This window comes from Nycticebus coucang, chromosome 14 (genome assembly GCF_027406575.1).
Source record: "Nycticebus coucang isolate mNycCou1 chromosome 14, mNycCou1.pri, whole genome shotgun sequence".
Taxonomy (NCBI): domain Eukaryota; kingdom Metazoa; phylum Chordata; class Mammalia; order Primates; family Lorisidae; genus Nycticebus; species Nycticebus coucang.
Window position 1 is genome coordinate 32235355 of NC_069793.1, and position 27365 is coordinate 32262719.

The 27365-nt window shown below is 35.0% G+C and overlaps 1 protein-coding gene across 1 annotated transcript in view; it reads left to right on the top strand.

Annotated features, from left to right (window-relative positions):
* Positions 1-27365, top strand: part of CCDC73 (coiled-coil domain containing 73) — a 133572-nt gene that overhangs the window by 68918 nt on the left and 37289 nt on the right. Inside the window, exons 9-12 of the mRNA XM_053562930.1 lie at positions 12385-12513; positions 13000-13059; positions 14478-14582; positions 25416-25526. Of these exons, the coding sequence (XP_053418905.1) occupies positions 12385-12513; positions 13000-13059; positions 14478-14582; positions 25416-25526 (405 nt within the window). The remainder of the gene's footprint in view (positions 1-12384; positions 12514-12999; positions 13060-14477; positions 14583-25415; positions 25527-27365) is intronic.

Here is a 27365-nt window from a genome sequence, read left to right on the forward strand (position 1 = left end):
CATATGTTAAACCTTTTGTAGTTGTCTCACAGTTCTTGGCTGTTTTGTTTTGTTATTTTTTTCCAAATTTTTCTTCTCTTTGCTTTTCAGTTTTGGAAGTTTCTGTTGTCATAACTTCTAGTTCAGAAATTCTTCCCTCAGCCATATCCAGTCTACTAATGAGCCTATCAGAGGCATTCTTTATTTCTGGTATAGTGTTTTTAATCTCTAGCTGTTTTTTTAATTAGAATTTCCATCCCTTTATTATTTATCCCTTCTTTCATGTTGTCTTTTTCTATTCAAGCCTTTAGCATGTTAATCGTAATTAAAAAGAAAATTCTGGTCTGATAATCCCAGAATTCCTGCTATCCCTTATTCTGGTTCTAATGTTTGTTTAGTCTCTTCAAACTGTGCTATTTGCCTTTGAGTATGCCTTGTTAATTTTTTGTTGAAAGGTGAACATGATGTACTGGGTAAAAGGAACTGTGGTAAATAGGCCTTTAGTGTATAGTGGTAAATTGTCCAGGGGAGGAGATGCGTTCTATAGTCTTATTTTTAGGTCTCAATCTTTTGGCATTCCTGTGCCACTGGACTGTGAACTTCACTAGTGTTTCACAGAGTTTTTCCTCCCTCTTAGGTGGAACAGGATGGCTGGAGGGAGCTGGAAATGGGAATTTCTCCTCCCCCTGAGTAGGTTAGCTTCTGATAGAACCTAGCAGGTTAGTCTCTGGTAAGATAATTTCTCCTGAGGGCAAGCCTTATTAAAAAGAAGAAAAGAACAAAGTATTCTGGTGTATTTCAAAATGGTTGTGTTTTCTTCTTCCCCTGCCAGCAGCACAAGTTTTTTTCCTCCAATATTCACTGTTAGCACCTGGTAGAGCTCTTAGAGGTAAAACTCAGAAAGTTGTGCCACATTGACGCCTACTTCCCAATGATTTGGTATCCCTGGAGTTTTTCACTCTTAGACTTGTCCAAATTGTTGAGCTTCCAACAATTTGTATGATTACAGTTCAGGTTTTCCTACCCTGTGCTTGTTCTCTTGGAGGTTTTTGGTCTAGTAAATTGTGATTCCTGTATTTGTCTGTCTGTCTGTCTGTCTCTCCATCATGGGGGCAGAAGTTTGCTTTGTGACAGATGTAAGAAGAATTGTTGATTTTTTAAATTTGTTTAGCTGTTTATTTGTTAGGATGAGTTTAACTCTAAGTTCCTTATGCTCATGTGGAAACTTGGTCTTTATGTTTAGCTATAATTTTATTAAAATTAAACTTTTATTAGGGATATACAGATATAGGCATACATTTGAAGAGATACTTTGTGTTACCAGATGGACAACAAATACAAATTCAAGCAATCAGGAAATTTGCAATTTCCCTTTAATGTCATTTAAAGGAAAGCAGGGATAAAGATTAAAGACCATTCATATTTATAACATTATTGACTATTATGTATAGGCCTTTGATCTTGTAACTGCTAATGAATTGGTTAAAAATTCCCTGGTCTCTATTCTTATTCCTGAGGGATTAGAAAGAGCATAGTTGTAGCTCAGTTCAGAACATTAGAATGGGTGTGATAATCTTATGTTTCTAGCCCTTTAAAGTCTTACTTCTATTAGACTATTTAAGAGGATAATTTACATGTAGAAAGCGTATCTTTTTCTTACAGTCTAGAAAATTAAAGATGGCTCTTTTGAATATGAAGAGAAAAAGTTGTAGTTTAAAAAATTTGTCTAGAATCACAAGAGAATTATTAAAAGGACCATTCATTTTTTATCAACATAAACCTCAAATGCAAATATAAATAGTCCAGTAGTTGTGAATAAGCACATTTTCTTTTTTTTTTTTTTGTGGTTTTTTTTGGCCGGGGCTGGGTTTGAACCTGCCACCTCCAGCATATGGGACCCGCGCCCTACTCCTTGAGCCACAGGCGCCACCCAATAAGCACATTTTCAGTGATATCTTTTTGGTTCATTTATATTTGGATATTTTTAACAATGGCTTAAGTAAATAACATCTATATTAATTTGGTGATTATATTAAAATATTCATATGCCTTTTTAGTTTCTGCAGTATTATGAAGAGATTATACCTCACAAATATTTGTACTAAATTATTTTTTGCATTAAATAAAAACAGTTATTTTGTTGTAACATAATAGACTATTATATTTCGAAAATACAATTTAAGACACTTACCTGTAGATGGAGGTGAGTCTCATGTAAATACAATGAGAGATACCCTTAGTGGATTCATGTAAGAAGGTGAAGAATGTCTCTTTCTGTACATGAGTGGAATGGTGTTGCTCTTAAGAACACTTAACCTGTTTTTCTCAGGACATGGGAGCTAAGCTTGGGTTACCTAAATGTACTGATATGTCCTGCAGTTGTGGTCTCTGTCACTCTTCAAAGCATTACTGTCCTTATCCATGCTGGAAGAGAGATTGTATGGAAGGGTGAAGTGAGAGAATTTTATTACCTTTGAGGCTTCAAAATCTGAGAAACTGAAAGGGTGAGAATTTTAAAAATAACAGCCAGTTTTTAATAAACATATTTTAGACATTTTAGGTATACTAATTTTATGTTTTGTATATTTTATGTAGCTTTGATTTTTAACTTTAGGAAGATTTTTCTTTTTTACTTTCTTTTTCAGAAGCTAATCAAGTCTAGTAACATTGGTTATGTCACTCATTTAAAACTTCTAATCATTAATTTTCCTAAACATAATTTTCATTTTTCTTTACTGTTCTATGATTTTGTCCAGAACAGTTAAGTTATTGGTTTGTGATAAGTTGGAATTCCTTTTTTTCTGGAAGAAAGCTAAACAGAACAAAATTAGTTGTTAGATAAAACTAGGTATTACAGTTCTGGGTTCACCATTATGGCAATCATGAAGAATTCCTGATACTATCTTTGAGCAGCATTCATAACCTCTGCTGTTTGTCTGAATAAATGTCAGAGTACTCAAGGAGATAGTGATATTAAACAGACTACTCCATACCAGAAAAGGAGGAGTAAAGGAGAAAAGAGCACAATATTTATGACTCTAGGAACTATAAGTTGTAATTTAATGAGATCAAAGCATGTGCTGTTTATTTGCTGCATTAACAGCTTTGAATAAAATGGTTAGAAAACAGACAATGTACTAAAGTTCAGAATATTTAAAGCTTATAAAGACTATAAAATCAAAAGCATATTTTTCAGTGGAAAATCATTTCATGAGGTCTCTAATTTTATTATGCTCTTAAGATTAATATATGAGAAAAAGAAAGATGTAAGAAATAATTAGTTTTTACTTTTGTTAGTAAAATACTAGCTTTCTATCCCTACCTTTCATTTCTGCCACCTTCCTGTTGTTGTATCATAACAATAATTATAATAAGAACTGGTATTTAGGGTTTCTGCTATAAGACTTAGCTGATAACAACAGCTCTGTTTTCAGTTGTTAAAATATGTAGAAAAACACAGAAGTCTTTTGGATTTTGTAACCTTAAAGGAGAAAAAACTTTTAGAAAACTAATCTTGGCTGGATGCTGTGACTCATGCCTGTAATCCTTGCACTCTGGGACGCTGAGGTGGGAGGATCACTTGATGTCAGGAATTCGAGACCAACCTGAGTAAGAGTGAGACCCTGTCTCTACTAAAATAGAAAAATCAGCCAGCATGTTGGCATACACACTTTTTAGTCCTGGCTACTCTGGAGGTTGAAGTAAGAGGATAATTTGAGTCCAGGAATTTGAGGTTGTAGTGAGCTGTGCTGATACCACTGTACCCTATTCCAGGGCTAGCGAGACTGTGTCTCAAAACAAACAAACAAATCCCACTAAGCTTTATATATTCAGAGAATTGTAATCTTTTATCAAGGGACATTGTGTCTTAGAAGCAAATCTAGAACAGATAAACTACATCTATATCTGTATTGTACATCAATAGTATTAATAATTTATTTTCTAAGTTGTTTGTTTATTTACTTCATCTTGGTATATCTCCCTTTAGGAAAACTTAATATAAAAAATGAAAATTTCAAAAAATTGTTGCCAATCTGAAATTCAAAAAAATTATTGCCGTTTTCCTTTAAAACTTATCATCTTAGTGCATAAGTGCAAAACAGCTTCAAAGACAGCTTTTAGAAACACTATTGTGTAGGGCGGTACCTGTTGCTTAGTGGGTAGGGCACCCATCCCATATACCGAGGGTGGCGGGTTCAAACGCAGCCCCAGCCAAACTGCAACAACAACAAAAAAAGTAGCCAGGTGTTGTGGCAGGCACCTGTAGTCCCAGCTACTTGGGAGGCTGAGGCAAGAGAATCGCTTAAGCCCAAGAGTTGGAGGTTGCTGTGAACTGTGACACTATAGCACTCTACTGAGGGCCATAAAGTGAGACTCTGTCTCTAAAAATAAATAAAATAAATAAATAAAGTAGAAACACTATTGTGTAAAGAAAGTTATACATTATTTGAAAGCCAGTATCATTTTTTTTAAAGTAGAATCAGTTAAGCAGAAGAGATTTCCTTTCATTAATCTGCTGATATTTTGATATATATTTTTTTGAGACAGAATCTCACTCAGTTGCCCTGGGATTGAGTGCCTTGGCATTATAGCTCACAGAAATATCAAACTCTTAGGTTCAAGTGATTCTCTTGCCTCAGCCTCCCAAGTAGCTGGGACCACAGGTGCCTGGCACAACGCCCAGCTATTTCTAGAGACAGGGTCTCGCTCTTACTCATAGCAACCTCAAACTCTTGGGTTCCAGCGATCCCCTTGGCTTAAGCTAGGCATTGTGGTGGGCACCTGTAGTCCCAACTACTTGGGAGGCTAAGGCAAGAGAATCACTGGAGCCCAAGTGTTTGAGGTTGGTGTGAGCTTTGACGTCATAGCACTCTACTGTGGGAGACAAAGTGAGACCCTGTCTCAAAAGTAAAACAGAACAAAAAACTTTAGGGTCCTCTAGTGTCTTTACTTTTGAACTTCATAAATTTCTAAGAAACTACTGAAACAATTAGATTTATTTTTTATATTCTTCAGTATCCATAGTCATTTTATCTATTGTTTGTGGAAATAGTAAAATCGAATAATTATTTTCAATAAGTTAATTAAAATACCTGTCTATAGATTTGAGTAATGATTCATTGTACTGCTTTACTTCTGTAATTGTCATTTTCTACCATATTCTTGTATCTGAACTTACACAGAATTAACCTATTTTAAGCTCATGTAGCGTTTAGTTATAATACACAAATAACAGTCTAGGTTATTTTCTAGGCACAAAATATGGTATTCTTTTAAAGTTAGCATAATAACTCACCATCTACTAATCTTTAATTTCCTAATATTGGTAATAAAACTGCTGTGGTCTGTTCACACTTAGATACTTTCTGCATGTCTTTCCTATTTTGTGGATATGTAATAAATATGAAATAATAAAATACATGTAAAAGCACTTCAGAAATTTTAACAAACTATAGAAATTTATGGGACAATTATTGTTACTTGTGAGTAAAATTTGGTTAAAAAATAAGATTAAGGCAGTTTTGATGAGTTGTTCTTCTCTGCTCTATAAATATACTATTTGAAAAGCTCTTTGTTTTTTTCCTTATGAAGAAGCTCTTAAGAATACTAAAGTATGTGACTTATTCGCCTTTGAAATGCCTCATCCAATGGAAAAGTCTAAAATTCTTTGTGACTAATCAGTTGTTTTTCTTATTTTCATTCTTTTTTTTTTTTTTTTTTTTTTTTGCCGTTTTTTGGCTGGGTGCTGGGTTTAAACCCGCCACCTCCAGTATATGGGGCCGACGCCCCACTCCTTGAGTGACAGGTGCCGCCCTTTTCCTTTCATTCTTAAACTATGTTTATTTCTACCCCAATTATTTCTCTGTAAACTATTATCTTCTACAGATCATACCTAGATTGCAAAGAATCATAGGGATCTAACACATTGGTTTTCATCTTTCTTTGGCTTATGTTCAAGATATACAGGCTCAATATTGAAGCAAATAAAGATTGAGAGCGCCTTTGTACTTGAAGGGAGTACTGGAGGAAACTTGGTACTATAGCTATTGGCTTGTCTTCTCTATTAGCAGCCCCTTATTAACTGCTGTTAATCCGATTTGAAAATCGATAACTGGATCCAACTTTTTCTTTTTTATTGGCGAGGGAACTGAGATTCAAAGAGAGTAATTAAATTACTCAATACAGGCACCTTATGAAAAGATTCTCCACATAGCCTCACTTTGTTCTACATAATGTTTGTAATCAGTACTATTCTAGACAATGTTAGCTAAAACTCTAATTGTTATCAACATTGTGATAATTCCTCAATCATCACACTGTCTCTGTGCCAATTAATGTTGCTCCATACTTCATACCAGTATTTTGTTCAGGGGTGAGCGTCTAATTCAATTCTGGCAAGCAGACATGGTCCAAGGAAATATTTTCTTTTTCTTTAGAAAGAGTCTCAGAATGAGACAGTTGCTGTCTAACACCTGAATTATCCTTTTGCTAACAATAGTCCAAGGAAGAAGAGTCTCAAGAATGGAAAGTGAAGAATTGAAAATAACTAGTCTTTGATTATATCCATCAAGTACCTGAATCAAGCACCTTTAGAACCCACCTAACTTTAGGCTCCCTGTTATATAAGTGTAAATTTTCATAGTATTTGGTAGTATAGTTATGATTTTCTGATACTTGTAACCCTGGCATCCTAACACTGACATTTTGTGTTTTTCATTATAGATTACTGTGTTTTTTACAAAATGATGATGTTTAGAATAAAATGGATTAATTTTATGGCACATACATGATAGTTCATTTTTTGAAGGTCTTCTGCTACTGTAATAAATTCTTCTGACTCTTTAGTTATCTTTTTCCTTCTATCCTTCCAAAAAATATCCTGAGGTCTCCGTTTTTCTTATTTCATAGTCTTTCTTTCAGTGAGCTTATACTCCTTAATTCTGCCATTCACATGACTTCATATTTTTTCAGTCTCACATTTCTCTTAATCCCTAACTCTTATATATTTCAGTTGCCTATAAATCATCTCCTTTGAGACTTATTGTAACTTCAGTTTTATCAGGTTGCACTTTGGATTCTTCACTACCCTATTTTCTACTATTCCTTCACCCCTAAAATTCCATACTACCCTTCTTTCAGAGGAAAGCATCTTGCTGCCTGTGAAGGTGAATCGTCACTGGTACATTGGAACTTCATTTGGAGTAATTCATCATGTGCAGACTTTTATAATTTCAAAAAATATAAATGAAGGAATTTTTTTTCTTTGAGAATGATACTAACCTATGGTTCAGGCTTTTAATACTTTCTGCTTTTTGGCTTTCTTAAGAGTATCACAGAACATTTTCTCTCTTGTTGAATGTAGTCTTAAATATATTTTTCATCTCTTTTCATCAGTGAAGCTGACTTTCCATGTCCTTTACATTTTCATATTTTTCTCTTTCCTATTTCTTTTTTTTTCCAACTATTAAGGGAGTGTAAATGTTTTTTTTATTATTTATTATTTTTTTTTTTACAAGGCTTGAGTCAGGACTGTAAATGTGCCCATTGACAAACTAGTGTTCATTGTACCTATTAGGTGAGGTTTTGTCCCTCCCCCTTCCCTCCTGCTCACTTTCCAATGAGTTTTACTTCCTTCTGTGCACTTGTATGCCCATAGTTCTAGTTTAGTTTTTAGTTTAGTTTAGTTCTAGTTTATTAGAGAGTACCCGTGATGTTTTTCTATTTTGAGATATTTCACTTAGGGTAATGGTTTCCAATTCCTTCCAAATTGCTGCAAAAGGCGTTAATTGGTCCATTTTTTATGACTGAGTAGTACTCCATCGTACACATATACCATGTTTTTGTTAATCCACTCATGAATTGATGGGCACTTGGATTGATTTCACATCCTTGCAGTTGTGAATTGTGCTGTAATAAACATTGAATACAAGTGTATTTTTGATAAAAAGAACTTCTTTTCCTTCGGGTAGATACCCAGTAGTGGGATTGCTGGATAGAACAGTAAGTCTACTTTTAGTTCTTTGAGGAATCTTCATACTGTTTTCTATAGAGGTTATACTAATTTGCAGTCCTGCTGACAGTGTATAAGTGTTCCTTTCTCTCTGAATCTGCACCACCTTCTATTGTTTTGGACTTTCCAATAAAAGCCATTCTAATAGGAGTAAGGTGATATCTCATTGTGGGTTGCTTTTTTTTTTTTCAGTTTCTGGCCAGGGCTGGGTTTGAACCCGCCACCTCTGGCATATGGGGCTGGCGCTCTACTCCTTTGAGCCACAGGTGCTGCCCGTAATTTGCATTTTCTTGATGATTAGTGATGTTGAGTATTTTTTCATGTATTTGTTAGCCATATATCTTCTTTTGAAAAACTTCTGTTCGTGTCTTTTGCCCACTTTTTACTGAGGTTGTTTTTTTTTTCTTGCTGATTTGAGTTCTTTGTAGATTCTAGATATACATGTTAGCCTTTTATCAGATGTGTAGTTTATGAATATTTTCTCTCATTCTGTGGTTTGTCTGTTTGCTTCGTTGATTATTTCCTTAGCTTTGCAGAAGGCTTTTAATTTAATCAAGTTCCATTTATTCATTTTTATTGTTGCTATAGTTGCCATTGGGGGGTCTTAGTCATAAATTCTTTGCCTAGATCAATACCTAGAAGAGTTTTCCTACATTTTCTTCTAAAATTTGTATGGTTTCATGCCTTACATTTAAATCTTTAATCTGTCTTTCTCTTTCACATTTCATGGTCCCCCTTTTTCTTTCTTACAGCTTCACCTAGATACTATGAAATCATCTCCTTTTTTTTTTTTTTTTTTTAAAGAGACAGGATCTCACTCTGTTGTCCAGGGTGGGGTGCAGTGGTGTAGATACAGCTTACCACAACTTCACACTCCTAGACTCAAATAATACTTCCACCTCAGCCTCCTGAGTAGCTGAGAATACAGGCATGCTACATCACACTCAGATAATTTTTAATTTTTTTTATATAATGGAGTTGTCCCGTGTTGCTCAGGCTGGTCTCAAACTCCTGTTTTCAAGCAATCCTCCTGCCTTGGCCTCCCATAATGCTGGGATTATAGACATGAGCCACTGTGCCTGGCTTCTGAAATCATCTTTTTCCTTTATTTCATACTATTTTATCTTCCTTTAGAATGTCTCATATTTTTCTTTTTTTACTTTTTTAAAAATTTCATGTTACTATGAGGGTAATCTAACTGTTGTAGTGTTTGCATTTGTTAGGTAAAGTCCCTGTTGTAATTCTGAATGTCTCATATTTTTTATTCTCTAGTTTTTAATAGTATAGATACTCATCATCTCATGCCTGGATTAATATAATAGTTTCTTAGCCAGTGTTTTCTCTAGTTTTTATTCACTGTTTTTGTTGGACTTAGTTTAGTAAATTACTGGTTTAATATAACTTCTATGTGTCTGATACACAGTACTTAGTGTATGTGGAAGGAATGATAGACTGAATAGTTCTCCTTTGCCTACCAAAGCAAGTCCCAAACTTCTTCAAAAGGCTTATCATAACTTTCATGGTATTTCCAATTCTATAAATTCAACATTGTTTGTTACTACTTCCTATCAAGCATCTTCCTATTTTAGCCAAAATATTGTTGCTGTTAGCATAATTCTTAGTTCTTCCTGCCTTTTTGCTTTTGTTTTCTTTCACGCCCTCTTCCCATGCTTGAAATGCCTTCTCTCAATTTGCTTGTATTAAGCATGGTTGGGCCTGGAAACAGATAGCACTTTAGAAATGGGTAATTGGGGAAAGTTTGAAGAAGCTACTCAGTAGCTTTGTTTACTCAGTTGTGGACAGAGTAAGGAAAACAAGGAATGGTGAAACAACCTGCAGATAAAAGTAGTGGGGGCATGATTATCACACCTACACCTGAAGGGACAGGGGAATGAAAGCAGACGCTGGAAGAAAGTCAGCAGTCAGAAGCTGTGATCTTTGGTAAAGGTAAAGAGCCATTATTAATTTGTGATCAGCTAGAGAGGGAGTTAGGGAAATACCTTACTCTTTTTCTTTTCCTAGCCTATTGACCTATTGATAACCTCCAATAGATTTAACCTAACTAGGAGCCAGAGCATGGAAGGTTTGCTATGTCCATAGATTTCAGCTACACAATACATAGAGCAGTGTGGAAAAGGGTACAGAGTGAATCAGGAGGGACAAATGGAAGATATTTGGTATACTATTCATTCTTCAAAGATCAGTTCAAGGTCCCCCTCACCTCCATCATTCAGACTTACTTTCATTACTTTGAAATAGGATAATTATTCTATTTGTAATAGATATTAATTTTTCTGCCTGATTTTTCTGAGAATAGAGCCCTATCTCTTGACTCACATGTTTTCTTCAGCAGTGATTTTATGTAGTTCATGTGTTCAAAGGTGGTACATGAGCTAAGACCAATGGGTACTTTCTGTGGCTTTTGAATTTGGGTTCAAGATACAGTTGGTTGAGTTTCTCTCTGGAGAGCTGAATTTGTAACATGTAGAGGTCTGGAGTTATCGGCAGGCCTGTTTTCTCTTGGTCCTCTTTCAGTTTTCTTGATACCACACTCTATCAGATTTCTTCCTACCTCAGTTGACTGTACTTCTTAGTTTTCTCTACTGACTTCTCTAAATCTATGAATGTTGGAGTTCCTTAGGACGCAATCATTTGTCATCTTCTGCCAGTTAGTAACTTTCTAAGTGATTTTACCTGTTTCCATAGCTTCAAATACTATTTAAAAACTGCATGAGGAGTTTTTTTATTTTAGGGTAAAATGGAAAATACTAATCATAAGCATAATGAAGAAAATAAAGATTTTATATAATCTCACTACCTTAAGGAATCAGCCTCTTTCTATGAAAGATAAAAAGTTTGTTATTATAATATTTATCAAAAAAAATTAAAACCTTTAAAAATGAAATATATCAATCAGGATTCTTGATTGCAAGCTGATTTAGCTAGCAAGAGAATTAACTAGAAGGATATTGGTCATCTCAGTCTTGAAAAATGGTTAGGAACAAAGGAGGCTACGCAGCATCCAAGACCACAACATAAAACCAGCTTCTACTACTGAATACCATTATATACAGGGTGTCCATAAAGTTCATGTGCAATTTAAAATAGACAGCCATCGCTGCTAACTATAGTGGATGCTGCTACTACTGTAACAATATCACTGTCACCCACGGAAGCTTGAGTTACTATGCTCTCTCCACTGTCTACTAACAGATGGATTTGCTTGTTCTTGCTAGTCCTTGTTCTTTGTGATACAAGGTCCTCATCTAATATCCAAGACAGGTGTATCTGATTAGCAGAGCCAGGCCTTAGCTTATAAAGCCAGTATCTGGCATTTTAGCCTCTCTGGTGGACAATGGTCTCTTATAATGTAGAGTTCTAAAATACAAAGGGAATTCAGATGCTATGTAGTCAAGACTGTGAAAATAAGATCCTTGAGTATTTAATATAGTTAATATATAATATACAGAACATAATATATAGACAGTAGCCAATCACCAATTCAGAAGCTGAATTTCAGGATTTTAATGTGTTTGGTATGTGGACAGGCAACTTCATAAATGAAGACTTATTCTACATCCTCAGCTACATCCTCCACAACACTGCTACTTATTTTTTTAAAATGCTAATCTTGTTGTGTTATTATCTTACTCAGAATTTTTCCTTATTTTCTGTAGGATAAAATTAAAACTCTTTAGTTTGACATATAAATCATTAGTATTTGAATATTTCTACTCACAATTACAAATATTCTACTCTGTCCCCCAAAATAACATTGGTTCCAGTCATATCTTACTAGTTCTCTACTCCTGAAAAATAGGATGGTTTTTCATGTTTCTAGCCTTTGTGCATATATAACATTTTGCCTGGAGTGTCTAGTCTTTTTTATTCTATTTACTGATTTATTGTTAAAGATTCAGTTCAAATACCACCTTCTTGATGCCTTTATGTTTCTTATACATTTCTGTCACATAGCACTCATCACATTTTATTGTAATATTTTCTTACATAAATTTTTCTTATTAGAACTTGGAAATTGAGATTTCTTTGTTATCTTTTTATCTTGGAAGATGTTTGTTGAATAAGTAATGAATGAAAACACCCTACTTCTGGTTATTTAGTTCATTCAGGTAGTACATTCTTTTTAAGATCTAAGGGCATGCATTCTATCTTTCTGATTGGCTTTGCTTAATCCATAACCACAGATTATATTCCTACCTTAGCTAATCTTAAAAGGGAACTGGGGGAGCTAGACCTTGATGGACCAGCAATATTATCTTAATTTATGAAATATAGCAAATTACAATTAATGAATTTTGAAACGATCAGGAAAGTACCTTGCTTTGATGAAATAAATATACTAAAATTCTGTTTGATATGTCTCTTATGTTAAGGAACTGAAAAATGTAGCCTCAGATTTGATAAAGTCCAAGGTCACATGGCAGTATAAGATGGGAGAAGAAAACATCAATCTAACAATTAAAGAACAAAAATTTCAAGAACTTCAAGAAAGACTCAACATGGTATTTGGTTAAATTTATTCAAGTTTATAAAATTGATATTTTAATAAAATTTATGAGAATTTCAGGATTATAACACAAAAATGTTCTGTGTAAACTAATAGACATAGTAAAAAGATTAAGGTATTGGGAATTTTTTCTTTTTTGTAGATCATTTTTGCCATTAGCAAGACTTTAGAACAATGAAATTTGCTATAACCATTTTATTTCTACTTTCATATGGTTTTGAGTAATCTCATGGTATGATGGGATCTCCAGAACAACTTTGGAGATGAGAAATTTTGTAGTTTTAAACATTTATAAGTTTGTACCTGCCTGTATGTGCACCAGCCTTCTTCAATTCACTAAACTCACTGTTTTAACCACAAACAAATATAGATCCTCAGGGGTAATTATAGGTCGTAACACCCCCAAATTTGTTTAGTCCTGAATTTTATGTAGAATTTATTGAATTTTATATCATAACTAAAGTTATTCACATTTTTAAAGGAATTTGAATTAAATAAGAAGATTAATGAAGAGGTTACTCATATTCAAGAGGAAAAACAAGTAAGCAATCATAAGATTTTTTGGAAGCCAGTAAATATTTTAAAAATCAGATACAATGTGAAAAATAAATAAGTTGAATAATAAATGCAATTGTGCCTAGCACAGTGTGCATCACATAGAAAATACTCAGTTCAGGTACTTTTTTTTAGCCAGTTTCACATATTCTTCCATTAAAAATTAAATTAGTTTTTTTCCTTGGTAGTTTAGACTAGTGTTGTCCTAGCAGATAATTATTGAAATATATTTATGCTTAATGTGTGCTATTTTAGGATATTATGCTCTTATTTGAATCTATTTGATGTTTATAATTCTTCTACTGAAAAAACGGTGTGTGGGGAGGCGCCTGTGGCTCAGTCGGTAAGGCGCCGGCCCCATATACCGAGGGTGGTGGGTTCAAACCCGGCCCTGGCCAAACTGCAACCAAAAAATAGCCGGGCATTGTGGCGGGCACCTGTAGTCCCAGCTACTCGGGAGGCTGAGGCAAGAGAATCGCTTAAGCCCAGGAGTTGGAGGTTGCTGTGTGAGGCCACGGCACTCTACCGAGGGCCATAAAGTGAGACTCTGTCTCTACAAAAAAAAAAAAAAAAGAAAGAAAGAAAGAAAGAAAAAAACGGTGTGTGAAAGAAAATTCTTCCTGTTTATTTTTTCTCTTCTTCTTTTCCTCTATTTTATTATGAATGCATACCATGACATCCCATTATGATACATATATATATTTGTTTGTTTGTTTTGTTTTGTTTTGTTTTTGAGGTTTTTGGCCAGGGCTGGGTTTGAACCCACCACCTCCCGCATGTGTAGCCGGTGCTCTACTCCTTGAGCCACAGGCACCACCCCCATTATGATATTTTATAATGTTATAGTCCATAGGACATTTTATTTACTACCTGGGAGGGCCAAGCCAATAAATGTTTCATTCTGAATTCTTTACATTTTTCAGTAATATTTTAGAGTTGTGGTGTCCAATCTGCAGCCCAAAAGCTGCACACTGATTTTGTATGGTTGGGTTTGTTTTTTTTTTTTTTTTAATATGTGGTATCAGTATGAAAAGCATGCATGGACCATTTTTTTGCTCATCAGCTTTTGTTTGTATTTGTATATTTACTGTGTGGCCAAATATAACTTTTCTTCTTTCAATGTGCTGCAGAAAATAAAAAGGTTGGACACTGCTGTGAATCTATAGTCATTTAAAAAACTTTTTAATTATTTGAGGGACTGTTGGAAATAGTAGTTGTAGGAAATCATGTAATAGAAATTATTTTAGTTATTGAATTGTAAAATGTTCCATTAGCTTAATATAAAGTATTGAAATTAAACTATAAGGATAATTGGTTAAGAAACTTATTTGAAGAATGAGTTTAGAAACATATGTACTATTTTAAACTCTTTAATTGATACAGCATATTTATGTATTTTTCAAGGATATCATCATTTCTTTCCAACATATGCAGCAGTTACTTCAGCAACAAATTCAAGCTAATACTGAAATGGAGACAGAATTGAAAGTACTAAAAGAAAATAATCAGGTTTATTATTTTAGTATATTTCCATCTAATGATCTTCCTTTGCTTAGTTGCATTCATCTTTCCATTTTTATCAAGATCATTTTGAATTTCTAGAGGTAAGATACTGACCTTCTTCAATTTGGTAGCAGTGCCTAAAATAAAGAATATATATTTTTTAAACATTTAAGTCACAAAATGTTAAATTTTATCATGTATCTCTGACTTCATTTTGTAACAGGGTGAATGGGATCTTTTTCTTTGTCTTAGAATTGTGGTCTAGATTCATTACTGAGAGTAAAAGTTGCAAGTGTCAACCATATTTTAAGAGAACAATCAGCTAGCTCTCAGAAGTTTGGAGCAGATCTCTTTCCACAGGCATATGATAAAATTGGCACTGTTCCCACAATAACCACCTCATCATCCTCTTTCTAGTATGTACAGGGTGGGCATAAAGTTCATGTATAATTTAAAATTATTTAATGATTGGACTGCACATGCACTTTATGGACACCCTGTGTAAGAAAATTATTAAGGAGGGGAAAATATTATGTTCGTTGCTATTTTGGGAGTGCAACATTAAAAAAAAGAGACATCCCCTATGAAGCTAAGTGTAGGAGTAAGAAAATGTCTTGGAAAAGAAGGGAAGACTGCCATCTTGTATTTTGGAAAGATGCTTGAGATGCTGTAGAAAGCTAAAGGTCCACTCTATAGTGTTGCCAGCAGAGTAAATTTGATAAGTACATGTGGAATAGGTTGGCATATGTTTCTGATGCCCAGTTTTGGTCTAGAAATTTCAAAAAGGAAAGTTTTTGTCACAATCTGTATCAATAAGGCTTGAAGTATATTATACTTGTTCTGATACTATATGGCCCTAGAAGGGCACAAGAGAGAACCTTGGTGTTCCTTGGTCCCACAAGAAGGATCACAGAGGTTGGGGGAAGGGCAGGAAGGAACTGCCCTAGGTGTCACTGGGCCAAATGATGGATTGTCCAACTCTGAGAAGTTGGGGACATGTTCACTTTTATAATTCTTCTACTGAAAAAAAGATGTATGAAAGAAAATATAGTTATAGAAGATATTTCTGCCCTTTTGAAGAGGTTCTGGGTAGCAAATGAGACAGACTAAAGCAGAATATTTCCCTCTGAAAACTACAGTCACTCTCACATAGAGACTAGCATCAGTAGAGACCAGGACCAGCTTTGTAAGTATATGACCAGTGTAGTAGCACAGGGAGGTACACTTATAAGGGCTTTCTGCTTCGGGTTTAATGTTTTGTGGCCATTGTCTTGAAGTTTTTTTTTTTTTTTGTGGTTTTCGGCCAGGGCTGGGTTTGAACCCACCACCTCCAGCATATGTGACTGGCGCCTTACTCCTTGAGCCACAGGCACCACCCTGTCTTGAAGTTTTTATCTTTGAATTTACTAAGTCTCTTGGGTCAATGGAGCATGCATGCCTTGGGGGCTTGAAGCCTCAGCTCAGGCATTGTCTTTTCTTTACTACCTTCCAGGTCCAGTTCTTAGCTGTTGGCTCTTCCGTTCTCTGGTACCCTAGGCCTGCTTGGCCTCCTCTCTGCTCTTATCCCACCACTGCTGCAGGTCGATGGGGTCACATTTACAGGGAAGGGTTTATGTGCTGCGTTAACCTTTACTGGGTGGGCACGTAGTTGTAGGCAGAGAGCATTTAAGTTGATGTCCTACAGCATTTTTGGGTGAAGCATGGCAACAGTTGGTACCATTCCAGGTTAGCAGTGTCTTGGCGTTTTAGGCAGGAGACAGGCAGGGAGCTGGGGCAGGGAGGTGGAGTGTGAATCCCCAGGCCAGGTACTACATCCCTTTGGGTGGTTGAAATCTCTGGGAGTCACCCATCTGCCTTGGGTTGGGATGAAGAGTCATGGGAAGGGAAAATTCACTCCCCCAATCCTGGCCAGGACATGGTGGATGAGTCCAGAAGCTGGCAGGAAGGGGAACTGGTAACTGGTAGATCTTGCTCATGATGAGTTGTATGATGGGCCCTTAGGCACATGTCAGAGTCTACATTTGCCCTGTGAGTATCCCCCAGCCCAGACATCAAATAGAAAATAGGAAACACGATAATGGGGTGAGAGGTGGAGAGGGACTACAAAGAATTAAAAGTCCTTTTACTATGTATAACAACACTTCCCCTCCTGCTTTTGGAACCACATTTAACCTGAGCAATGCAAATTTATCTCCTAACCATTTATGTTCTGTGGCTTGTCATGTAGAGAGTTTTGCCTTCCTTATTTCTCTTGCCTGCCCTCAGTACTATAGAAGAGAGAGGTGGTATGCTAGTGTCAGACCTCTCCCTTCCTTTAATCCCTTCACCTGTTCCAATAAATCCTAGTAAAAAAATTTCTCTGAAAATCCAGCTATATAAGCAAGTGTTCTCCCCCTTCTCTCCTACTCACCCTAAAGTTAGATAACTGGGGCTATTTCTCTAATATATTGAACTTTCTTCCATGAAACATATGATATAATTTAAACAAATTCTTTATGAGTAGCTGTTACCAAGAGCATCGTCTATTTAAAGGAGTTGAAACAGATTTTTTTTTTTTTAGGTTGAAGAGTGACTAATCCAGCCATTTCATTTTATGATAAAATAGAGGCTCTAAAAATGTGAGCAGTATAGTTTAAAGCCTCTTAATTTTAGTGGCAAAACCAGGATTAAATATTTCCTGATTCTAATCCAGTGCTATTTCCACATTATACTGTTATTTTTCCTACGTCTTTGAGAGCTGCCAATTTTGTTAGACTAGTTATGCTAGTACTACAGCTATTACATTGTCCCTTCATGAGCTCTAATTCCAATACTTACATATTGTTGAATTCTAAAGAGTGTATGGTAATCATACGTGTCTGTGTGTGTGTGTGTGTATGTATATATATATGTGCGTGTGTGTGTTTCTGTGAGTTAACATTGACTATAAATATTATTCCAGGAATTTTTTTAACTATGACTACTAAAACTTAGATAATCTAAATGTCCTTCTCTCTTCTTTTCCCAAATGCCTTTTTCTTTAATTGTCACAATGATTTCCTGAGCCTTGATATAGTACAAAGAAAAACTAGATTTTATACAGTAAAATTTCAAAGTATTGTCAAGAACAGGATAGAATTTCAGCTTTTTATTTGGGTAAGTAAAGATACTAAAAAGCCAAATAATACTATTTATCATTATTATCATTTTATAAAAAATATTTTAATATCAAAAGTACATTAAGGATATAATCTCAGGATAAAGGACAGTGCTTTATAAGAAAAGATATTTGATGACCTTATATTGACATTTTTTGCCATGGACTAGTGAAAATTTTGTCATGGATCAGTACTTGTCTGCAGACTTGTGTCTGAGAATGATTGATACATAGCATAACAACATATTAATGTTGAACTGTTGCTGAGGATTATCCTGCATAGGTATCTGAAGTGTTTTCTTGAGGAGCATTCTCATTCCACCTGTTCTAAAAGGGATCATTACTCTTGATAATGGTCAACTGTTTTTCAGTACTCTGCAATCATGCTGTCATCTGTCTTACTTTTTTTAGCAGTAAAATTTAGAGCATAGAGAGCTAACCTCATGATAGAAAATATTGTCTACTAAAATTTTTTTCTACTAAAATTTAATTATAGGTTAGTATAGTTATAAGCATGGTTATATTCCCATAGCCATAGTATTAAGAAGAATAATTTACTTAGCTTGTTTCTATAGTTACAATGTTAACTAGGACAATTTATTTAGTTTTTTGTAGATCAAAGCATTAGCAGATGGTTTCATTTTGACCTTCCGTAAGATCTGCTTTTTCAGAGATGCGTTTGTAGAAGTGTTAATCTAGATGCAATTAATACCAATTAACTTCCTGATAAAATATCAACTCATGAGGACAGCAACATTTTCAATGATGTAGCATATTTAGTAGCAATAGCTCATTAAATTTTATTAAATCAAAGAATGATGAACAGTGAATAAACTCATAGTCTTCCAAGTTCAGGTATTGCCTGATTGGGGCTACTAGTGAAATATGTTGAATTGAACCCCACTACTACCTCCTTTTGAAATTGCAATAAAATGACATTAATAAATCGAGGACAAGGAAACGGGGAAGAAAAATAAAAAGACAATATTAAAAATGGGAACCAGATGGACAACTAGTAATTTACTTATTAGCACAAGAGAGGAAATAGAAACCTAGGTCAAAGATGCAGAAATGGTCAAGAATTACAAGTATCATGTGCCTCTAGAACAGCGGTTCTCAACCTGTGGAGTCGTGAACCCTTTGGGGGGTTGAACGACCCTTTCATAGGGGTTGCCTAAATACATCCTGTGTATCAGATATTTACATGACAGTTTATAACAGTAGCCAAATTACAGTTATAAAGTAGTAACAAAAATAATTTTATGGTTGGGGGTCACCACAACATAAGGAACTTCATTAAAGGGTCACGGCATTAGGAAGGTTGAGAACCATTGCTCTAGAAGTAGAGTATATAATTGAAACCAAAACCTGGAACATCTTTAAAGAAGCCATTTTAACCCCAGATTCTCTTTCCTGCCCTACACAAGTAGGCAGTGCCTTTTTGTTGCTTGGCAAAAGATTGGAGGTTTATGTTGGAGAGTTTGAGGGATAGTTGAGGCTGGGAGGGGATCTTGTGGTATGCTAGAGCTAGCTTATACCTGTGAGAGCTAGTTGTTGGATATCAAGGAATTTTACAAACTGATTGTTAAACCAGTGATAGTTTGAAATTGGCCATGATGGGAATATTTAACACTAATGAACATGGTAAATACTACAGATCAGGCTTTTTTATTTTTATTTTTATTTTTTTGAGAATCAGTTTACCAATACATTTTTGGGAGTATGATATTAAAAACAGTGGGAAGCCTAAGTTATGAATGGTGAGACCTCTCAGCCCACTTTTATCAGTTAGAGGGCAGCTAGGTTAACTTTTAAGCAAGAGAATAGAAGGTTCCTCTCAGGAGGAACTAATCTGCCCAAGAAAAAAGATTATAGCTGTTGTAGGTAAACTCTTCCAATGACATAGGTCAGCCAGATCAACCTATAGTGAAACCCACCATTTGATAAAACTTTCAACCAGCATTTTAATACCACATTCTTAAATATGACCAGATAGTTGAGGATTACTGGGCATTTAAAGAAAGCCTCCAATATGAAAAACAGACAAAATAAACAAATACGAGTTCTGACAATTAAGTCAACTTGCAATTATGCAAATTACATTGGTATGGTACAACTTGGTAAAGTTTTATAACCTTGATATATCAGCATCTCACAGCTGTGTTCATGTTGACATGTGGTGATGCTTTGCTGAGTGCTGAGTGGTGTTCATTATTGCGAGTTTTTGTGTGCTGTCATGAGAATGTCAGAGCTTGCATTAGAGCGATGAACAAACATTAAATTTCTTTTTACACTTGGCAAGAGTGGAAGAGAAATCAGGGACATGTCAGTCTAAGTTTATGGGGGTAATCCCATGAAGAAAACATCAGTGTACAAATAGATTAAACATTTTTCTGAGAGGAGAGAAAGTGTCATTGATGAACAGAGGTCAGGTATGGTAGTAATAAACAGAACTGATGAAAACATCACAAAACTTCGTCAACTTGTGTGTCAAAATCATCAGCTGAGGGCGGCACCCTTGGCTCAAGGAGTAGGGCGCCGGTCCCACATGCCGGAGGTGGCGGGTTCAAACCCAGCCCCGGCCAAAAACCACACACACACACACAAAAAATCATCAGCTGAAGGCTGGGCACAGTGGCTCACACCTGTAATCCTAGCGTACTCTGGGAGGCCAAAGTGGGTGGATTGCCTGAGCTCAAGGGTTCAAGACCAGCCTGAGAAAGAGCAAGACCGTGTCTCTAAAAACAGCTGGGCATTGTGGAGGGTGCCTATAGTCCCAGTTATTTGGGAGTCTGAGGCAAGAGAATTGCTTGAGCCCAGGAGTTTGAGGTTTCTGTGAGCTATGATGCCATAGTACTCTACTGAGGGTGACAAAGTGAGACTCTCAAGAAAAAAAAATGATCAGCTGATTGTGAGAAGCATAGCAAACGAAGTAAATATTGATAAAGAGTTAAGAAAATTGGCTCAGTGCCTGTAGCTCAGTGGTTAGGGTGCCAGCCACATACACCGAGGCTGGAGGGTTCTTACCCTGGCCAGGCCTGCTAAAAAACAATGACAACTGAAAAAAAAAAAAATAGCTAGGCATTGTGGCAAGGCACCTGTAGTCCCAGCTACTTGGGAGGCTGAGGCAAGAGAATCACTTAAGCCCAAGAGTTTGAGGTAGCTGTGAACTGTGACGCAATGGCACTCTACCCAGGGCGATATGGTTAAGACCGTCTCAAAAAAAAAAAAAAAAGTTAGGAAAATCTTAGTTGAAAATTTTTGCGAGAGAAAGGTGTGTGTAAAAATGGTACCGAAGGAGCTCACTGATGAGTAAAAACAAAGGAGAGTTGAAGTTTGCCAAGACCTTGTAGAGAGGCAAAGACTGTTGGAGGCTGTGTTATCACTAATGATGAAACATGGGTGTACCAATGCAGCTATGAAACAGTGTCAAAGTGCACAGTGGAAGTCAGCCAGTTCTCCACGACAAAAAAAGTTCCATCACTCCATACCAAGAGTCAAAACAATGCTGCTAACTTTTTTTGATATCACAGGGATTATTCATTATGAATTTGTACCAACTGGACAGTTAACCAGACCTAATATTTGGAAGTGCTAAAACGGCTGTGTGAAAAAGTTAGACAAAAATGACCTGGCTCTTGAATCATAGCACTGCACCGGCTCACACAGCACTTCTGTGAGGAAGTTTTTAGCCAGTAAACAAATTGTATTGGAACACCTTTCCTACTCATCTGATCTGGCCCCTAATGCTTTTTGCTTTACCTGAAGATAAAGGAAATATTGAAAAGAAGACATTTTGATGACAGTAAGGATACTGTCATTTTGATGATATCAAGGATAATTCAGTGACAGCTCTGATGGTCATTCCAGAAAAAGAGTTCCAAAATTGCTTTGAAGGATGGCCAAGGCACTGGTATCAGTGCGTAACTTCCCCAAGGGGGAATACTTTGAACATGACTGTAGTAATAGCAATGAGGTATGTAGCACTTTTTCTAGGATGAGTTCACAAAGTTAATTGTCAGACTGGTAGGGTAATGAAAAAAACTTCTAGAAACTGAGAAAATGTCTTTAGTTAAAGGAAATACGTTTATCCACGAAACTAGAATTAGAAGTATATAAAGAAACATTCAAAAAATAAAAGAGAGCCCTTGAAAATATACATTAACAGACTTAAAAAGTATAGTGGAAAGTTTGGAAGATAATGTAGAGATAGTCTTCTAGAAAGTAGAACCAAGAGACAAAAAAGATAGGGAGCCGGAAAGAAAGAAAATTAGAGTCAGTCTAAGATGTCAGGTGAGTATTAGAGAGAGAACAGACAAAATGGAGGGTAAAGAAAGATCAAAGGAACAATACAAAAAAGTTACCCAGGCCTGAAGGATATGAGTTTGTATTGCCCAATATCAATGCATATAATTATGAAGTTTTGTACTCCATATAAGGAGAAGATTCTGAAACTGTAAGGAAAAAGAGTAGATCATATACAAAAGGATTAAGAATGAGAATGGCAACATAATGCTTCAGACTTCTCAGTGGCAACAATGGAACACAGAAGACAGTAGGACCATCTATTGGAAGATGGGACATAATTGATTTCCAAAGCAGAAATGTACTGAATTCTGCCAAACTAATTGTAATAGTTAAGGTCTCAAATATTTACCATCCATACCTCTTTTATCAAGAATTAATAGAAGGGCCAGGCGTGGTTCACGCCAGTAATCCCAGCAATTTGGGAGGCCGAGGTGGGCGGATTGCCTGGGCTTACAAGTAGAGACCAGCCTGAGCTAGCGCGAGACCCCAGCTCCAAAAATAGCTAGGCACTGTGGCAGGCACCTGTGGTCCCAGCTACTCGGGAGGCTTAGGCAAGAGAATCACTTGAGCTCAAGAGTTAGAGGTTGTTGTGAGCTATGACGCCATGGCACCCTACCACGGGCAACAAACTGAGACTGTGTCTCAAAAAAAAAAAAAAAAAGTAATAGAAATTTTGTACTACCAAGACAAGGGAATAAACCAAGAAAGGAAACTATGGCATCTAGGGAATAGGAGACTCGCAACAGAAGAGAGAAGGGAATCCTCAGAGATAACCTGATTTGTGCAGCAGATTGAGAAAGCAATAGGTCAGAATCGTAACGGAAAGATTAAAGCTTCCAAAAATTGAAACTGACAGTATATCTGTGGTAAACACTTTGTTTTAGATGAGGAGGAGACAGAAAATGATTGAGATATTTAGCATACTGTTTTAAGAACATGATGCTTTTGGTCATTTATTATTATTATTATTTTTTTTTTTTTTTTTGTAGAGACAGAGTCTCACTTTATGGCCCTCAGTAAAGTGCCGTGGCCTCACACAGCTCACAGCAACCTCCAACTTCTGGGCTTAAGCAATTCTCTTGCCTCAGCCTCCCGAGCAGCTGGGACTACAGGCGCCCGCCACAACGCCCGGCTATTTTCTGGTTGCAGTTTGGCTGGGGCCGGGTTTGAACCCGCCACCCTCGGCATATGGGGCTGGTGCCTTACCGACTGAGCCACAGGCGCCGCCAGGTCATTTATTATTATTAGAACAGAGTCTATGTTTTATTCTTCTATATCTTCTCTAAACTATGATTTGTATGTCTTCTAAAATACAATAGGTGTATTGCTTCTGGTGTAAGCATCTATTATAAACCACTATAAACATTTAGGAAATGCTCTATTACCATGTTTCAGTCAGGGAAAGACCACATGTATGACAGTAGTCCCCCATAAGATTATTAATACAAAGGAGTTGAAAAATTTCTATAACTTAATGATGTTGTGGCCATCATAATCTTATAGTACAATGCATTACTCACATGTTTGGGGTGATTCTGGTGTAAATAGACTGGTGTAATAAACTGCTAGTCATACAAAAGTATAGAACATACAAGTATGTATAGTATGTAATACATGATAATAAATTACTATATTACTAGTTTTTATATTTACTGTACTTTCGATTGTTATTTTGAAAAAGACTCCTTGTACTTATTTTTTTAAAAAGTTAACTATAAAATAGCCTCAGGAAGGTCCTTCAGGAGGTATTCCAAAAGAAGGCCTTATTGTCACAAGAGATGACAGTTCCATGTATGTTATTGCCCCTGAAGACCTTCCAATGGGATAAGATGTGGAGGTATAAGACAGTGACATAGATGATCTTGACCCTGTACAGGCTTAGGCTAATGTATGTGTTTGTATCTTAGTTTTATTTATTTATTATTTATTTATTTTTTTGTTTTTTTTTGAGACAGAGCCTCAAGCTGGTTAGAGTGCTGTGGCATCACAGCTCACAGCAACCTCCAACTCCTGGGCTCAAGCGATTCTCCTGCCTCCGTCTCCCAAGTAGCTGGGAGTACAGGCGCCCACCACAACGCATGGCTATTTTTTGGTTGCAGCCATCGTTGTTGTTTGGCAGACCTGGGCTGGATTCGAACCTGCCAGCTCAGGTGTATGTGGCTAGCGCCTTAGCCGCTTGAGCCTGTATCTTAGTTTTAGACAAAAAAAATTTAAAAAGTTGAGAAAAAAAGAATTTTAAATAGAGCTAGAGGAGAATCTCCATGTTAAATTTGTAAAATCCTTATTAGATTGGTTGCCATAATTTTGAGTAATTGTAATTTTGCATATTGATATTCTAGATGTAATTGAGAACTCTTTAAATAGCTGAAATACTGTGGAGCCTTTTAAATGAGATTAATTAATATATAGTAATATGGAAAGTAAGACTTTTTTAAAAAAGCATATTATAGAATGGTGTGTATGATATGGTTTCATCTGTATTTAAAAACATGGATATTATATACTTGTATGCTCATAGTTTCTGGAAGGATACATAAGAAACTCCTGAAGTGTTTCTTTCTGAGAGGAAAACTGTAGAAGATAACTTCATCTCTTCTTTTTATATCCTTTTGTGTGGCTTGTAATTTTTACTCAGAGTGTACATAGCTTTAACAATAATAAACAAATGAACTTAAAGATTCCAGATATATTAGATATGTAGGTAAGAGTTCTTACTGTTTGTCTTTTTGTAGAAGTTTACTTGCATTATCAGCAGACATTGAAGAAACATATAGTACACGTAATTCTCGTGATACTGATTTAATAGCTTTAAAAGCCAAGTCTTAGAAAACATTTAGTAGTATTTTTATTCTTTATAAGTTTGTTTTGTGGGAGAAGTAGCATGGTATTAATTACATTAATTCAATGAAGTAATTAAGTTAATATGATAAATATTTAAATTATGCTTAAATAGTATTAATTTGAAATTCAAATTGTATTTAAGAGTTTACTAGCCAGTTAATTTCTAAAATAAACAGATAATGGAAAAAGTGTTCTGTGATAGTTAAATTTCTTTAGTAGGGTTAGGCTGGATTATGCTACAGTTCATACTTTTCAGTGCTGCACTTTATATTACTTTTTCAGTACATTAAAACTTATGCAGTGAAACTGAATAATTGCAATGTTTTTATACCCTTTTATAGCCATTTCTTTATCATAACCTCCCCCTATTTCCTGTTAGCTAAACTATAAGCACCTTTCCATTAATTTATGAAAATTATTGTTGTGATAGCACATTATCACTGATCTGCATGGCACTTTCAGTATGTTAGAAGCAAAGGTCCAAGCAACATAAAACACATCAAAATTCATTAATGCGGTATTGATTATTTTTTGGATAATTAATTTTATTGCAGACCCTTGAAAGAGATAATGAGCTGCAAAGGGAGAAGGTAAAAGAAAATGAAGAAAAGTTTCTTAATCTTCAAAATGAGCATGAGAAAGCACTAGGAACTTGGAAACGACATGTAGGTTTATTAAATGGTAAAATGTTAAAATATTTTAAATAGCGTTTAAAATAACTATTAAATGCAAAGAAAATATTGCAAAAATAATACAGAAATAAAGATAGATATATTTTCTCCTTACACTTATATTTCTAAAAAGGTAAATGCTTTTGAAAAGCTGAATTTGATAAAATTCTCTATATTGTTTTCATGCATGGAAGACCACACAAATACATGTTTGTGTATATATACATATATAAAATTTGAATGACCTCCCATATGTGTCAAAGAAAAATTAATTTACTTTTTCGTAAGACCATTGCATGGCATATTAGTAAATGATTAAAATAAGTCATTATATATGTGCTGTTATTAACTGATCTATTTTGCTTTCCTCAGCAGTTTTGTTGAGATATGACAGTTAGGCCATGTTTAGAACATGTATGCAGTAGTTGAGTTCTATAGTATTAACATTTTATCATAAGAGTTGATATATTATAAATGTAGCTGTTTCCTTAAACCGTATTTGTTTATTTTACACTAAATTTTAATTTCAGCAAACTGTAAAATTATGTAAATTCAAGTTGTGAAATTTAAAGATTCACTTTAAACATTGGTGGACCCCCAAGATTGATTCTTCTGTTTTAACATTAATTTTTATTGTATTTTAAATTCTTTTTTAAAAATAACACATTAGAAAGTCACTATTTATGAATTTAAGAAGCTATATTTTGGAAAAGTATGATTGTATTTTTAGACTGTTATATGAATTATATTATGCTAGTATAATATATTATACTTACATAACATATATCTAAATACTAGTTAGATAACACTTTCTTTGGATGATTTTGTTTGATTTAAATTATTATATAAGTAACTCTTGATTCATTTGAAGCTAACATGTTTTCTTTTTTTTTTTTTTTCTATTTAAAGAAAAATTTTTTTTTTTTTATTGTTGGGGATTCATTGAGGGTACAATAAGCCAGGTTACACTGATTGCAATTGTTAGGTAAAGTCCCTCTTGCAATCATGTCTTGCCCCCATACATGTTTTCTTAATTTTTAGTTTGGAGAGATCAAGTCTTCACTGATTTTGATAAGCTTTACTCAAATCTAAGAAAAATATTTTGTACTTAATTGTATCAGAATACTAAAAACTTAATAATCTTAACACTAGTAGAGTTTATCATTCAGCAACAAGCATGGTAATCTTCATTCTAGCTTTAGTTAATCTACATTACATCCCAGTATCTTCGCTTCATCCCCAATGTTTAAAAGACCATGGAAATAGTACTTTCAGGATAAAGAGAGCTGTAAGTGAAAAGGAAATATAAACTTAAATATGACAAACATGCAAAAAAAATTAGTCGAACTAAGAAAATTAAATATTCATTTTCTTTGGGTCTACAACCCTCAAGGAAAAATAAACAAGAAAAATAAACAGTTTCACTGATGAGGCCTTGATCTATAAATTTGTATACAACTGGTTGTATCTTAGAAATTTTAGATTCTACAATCAATTTCATTTCCATTATACATTAGTATTAAACAGAGCATAGATACATAAGAAAAGATGCTTTGGTTCTATGAATTTTCTTGAATGTGAGATCAGATCTTTAATTTTATTTCTTCCTCTGTAAGTTTTTCATTATTCCCGAGTAAAGGATAATAATAGTATAGCTGCTGAGATTGGATCAAGATGTGTTTAAAAAAAAGTATAGATACTGACAAAAATAAGTTGGAATCATATAAACTTCTGTTTTATATTTGGTCATTCAAAAAATAAACAGTGAAAGAAAAAGTATAGTATTATGCTAATAAAACTTAGTACATATTTTTAGATCATGTACTGGGTGGA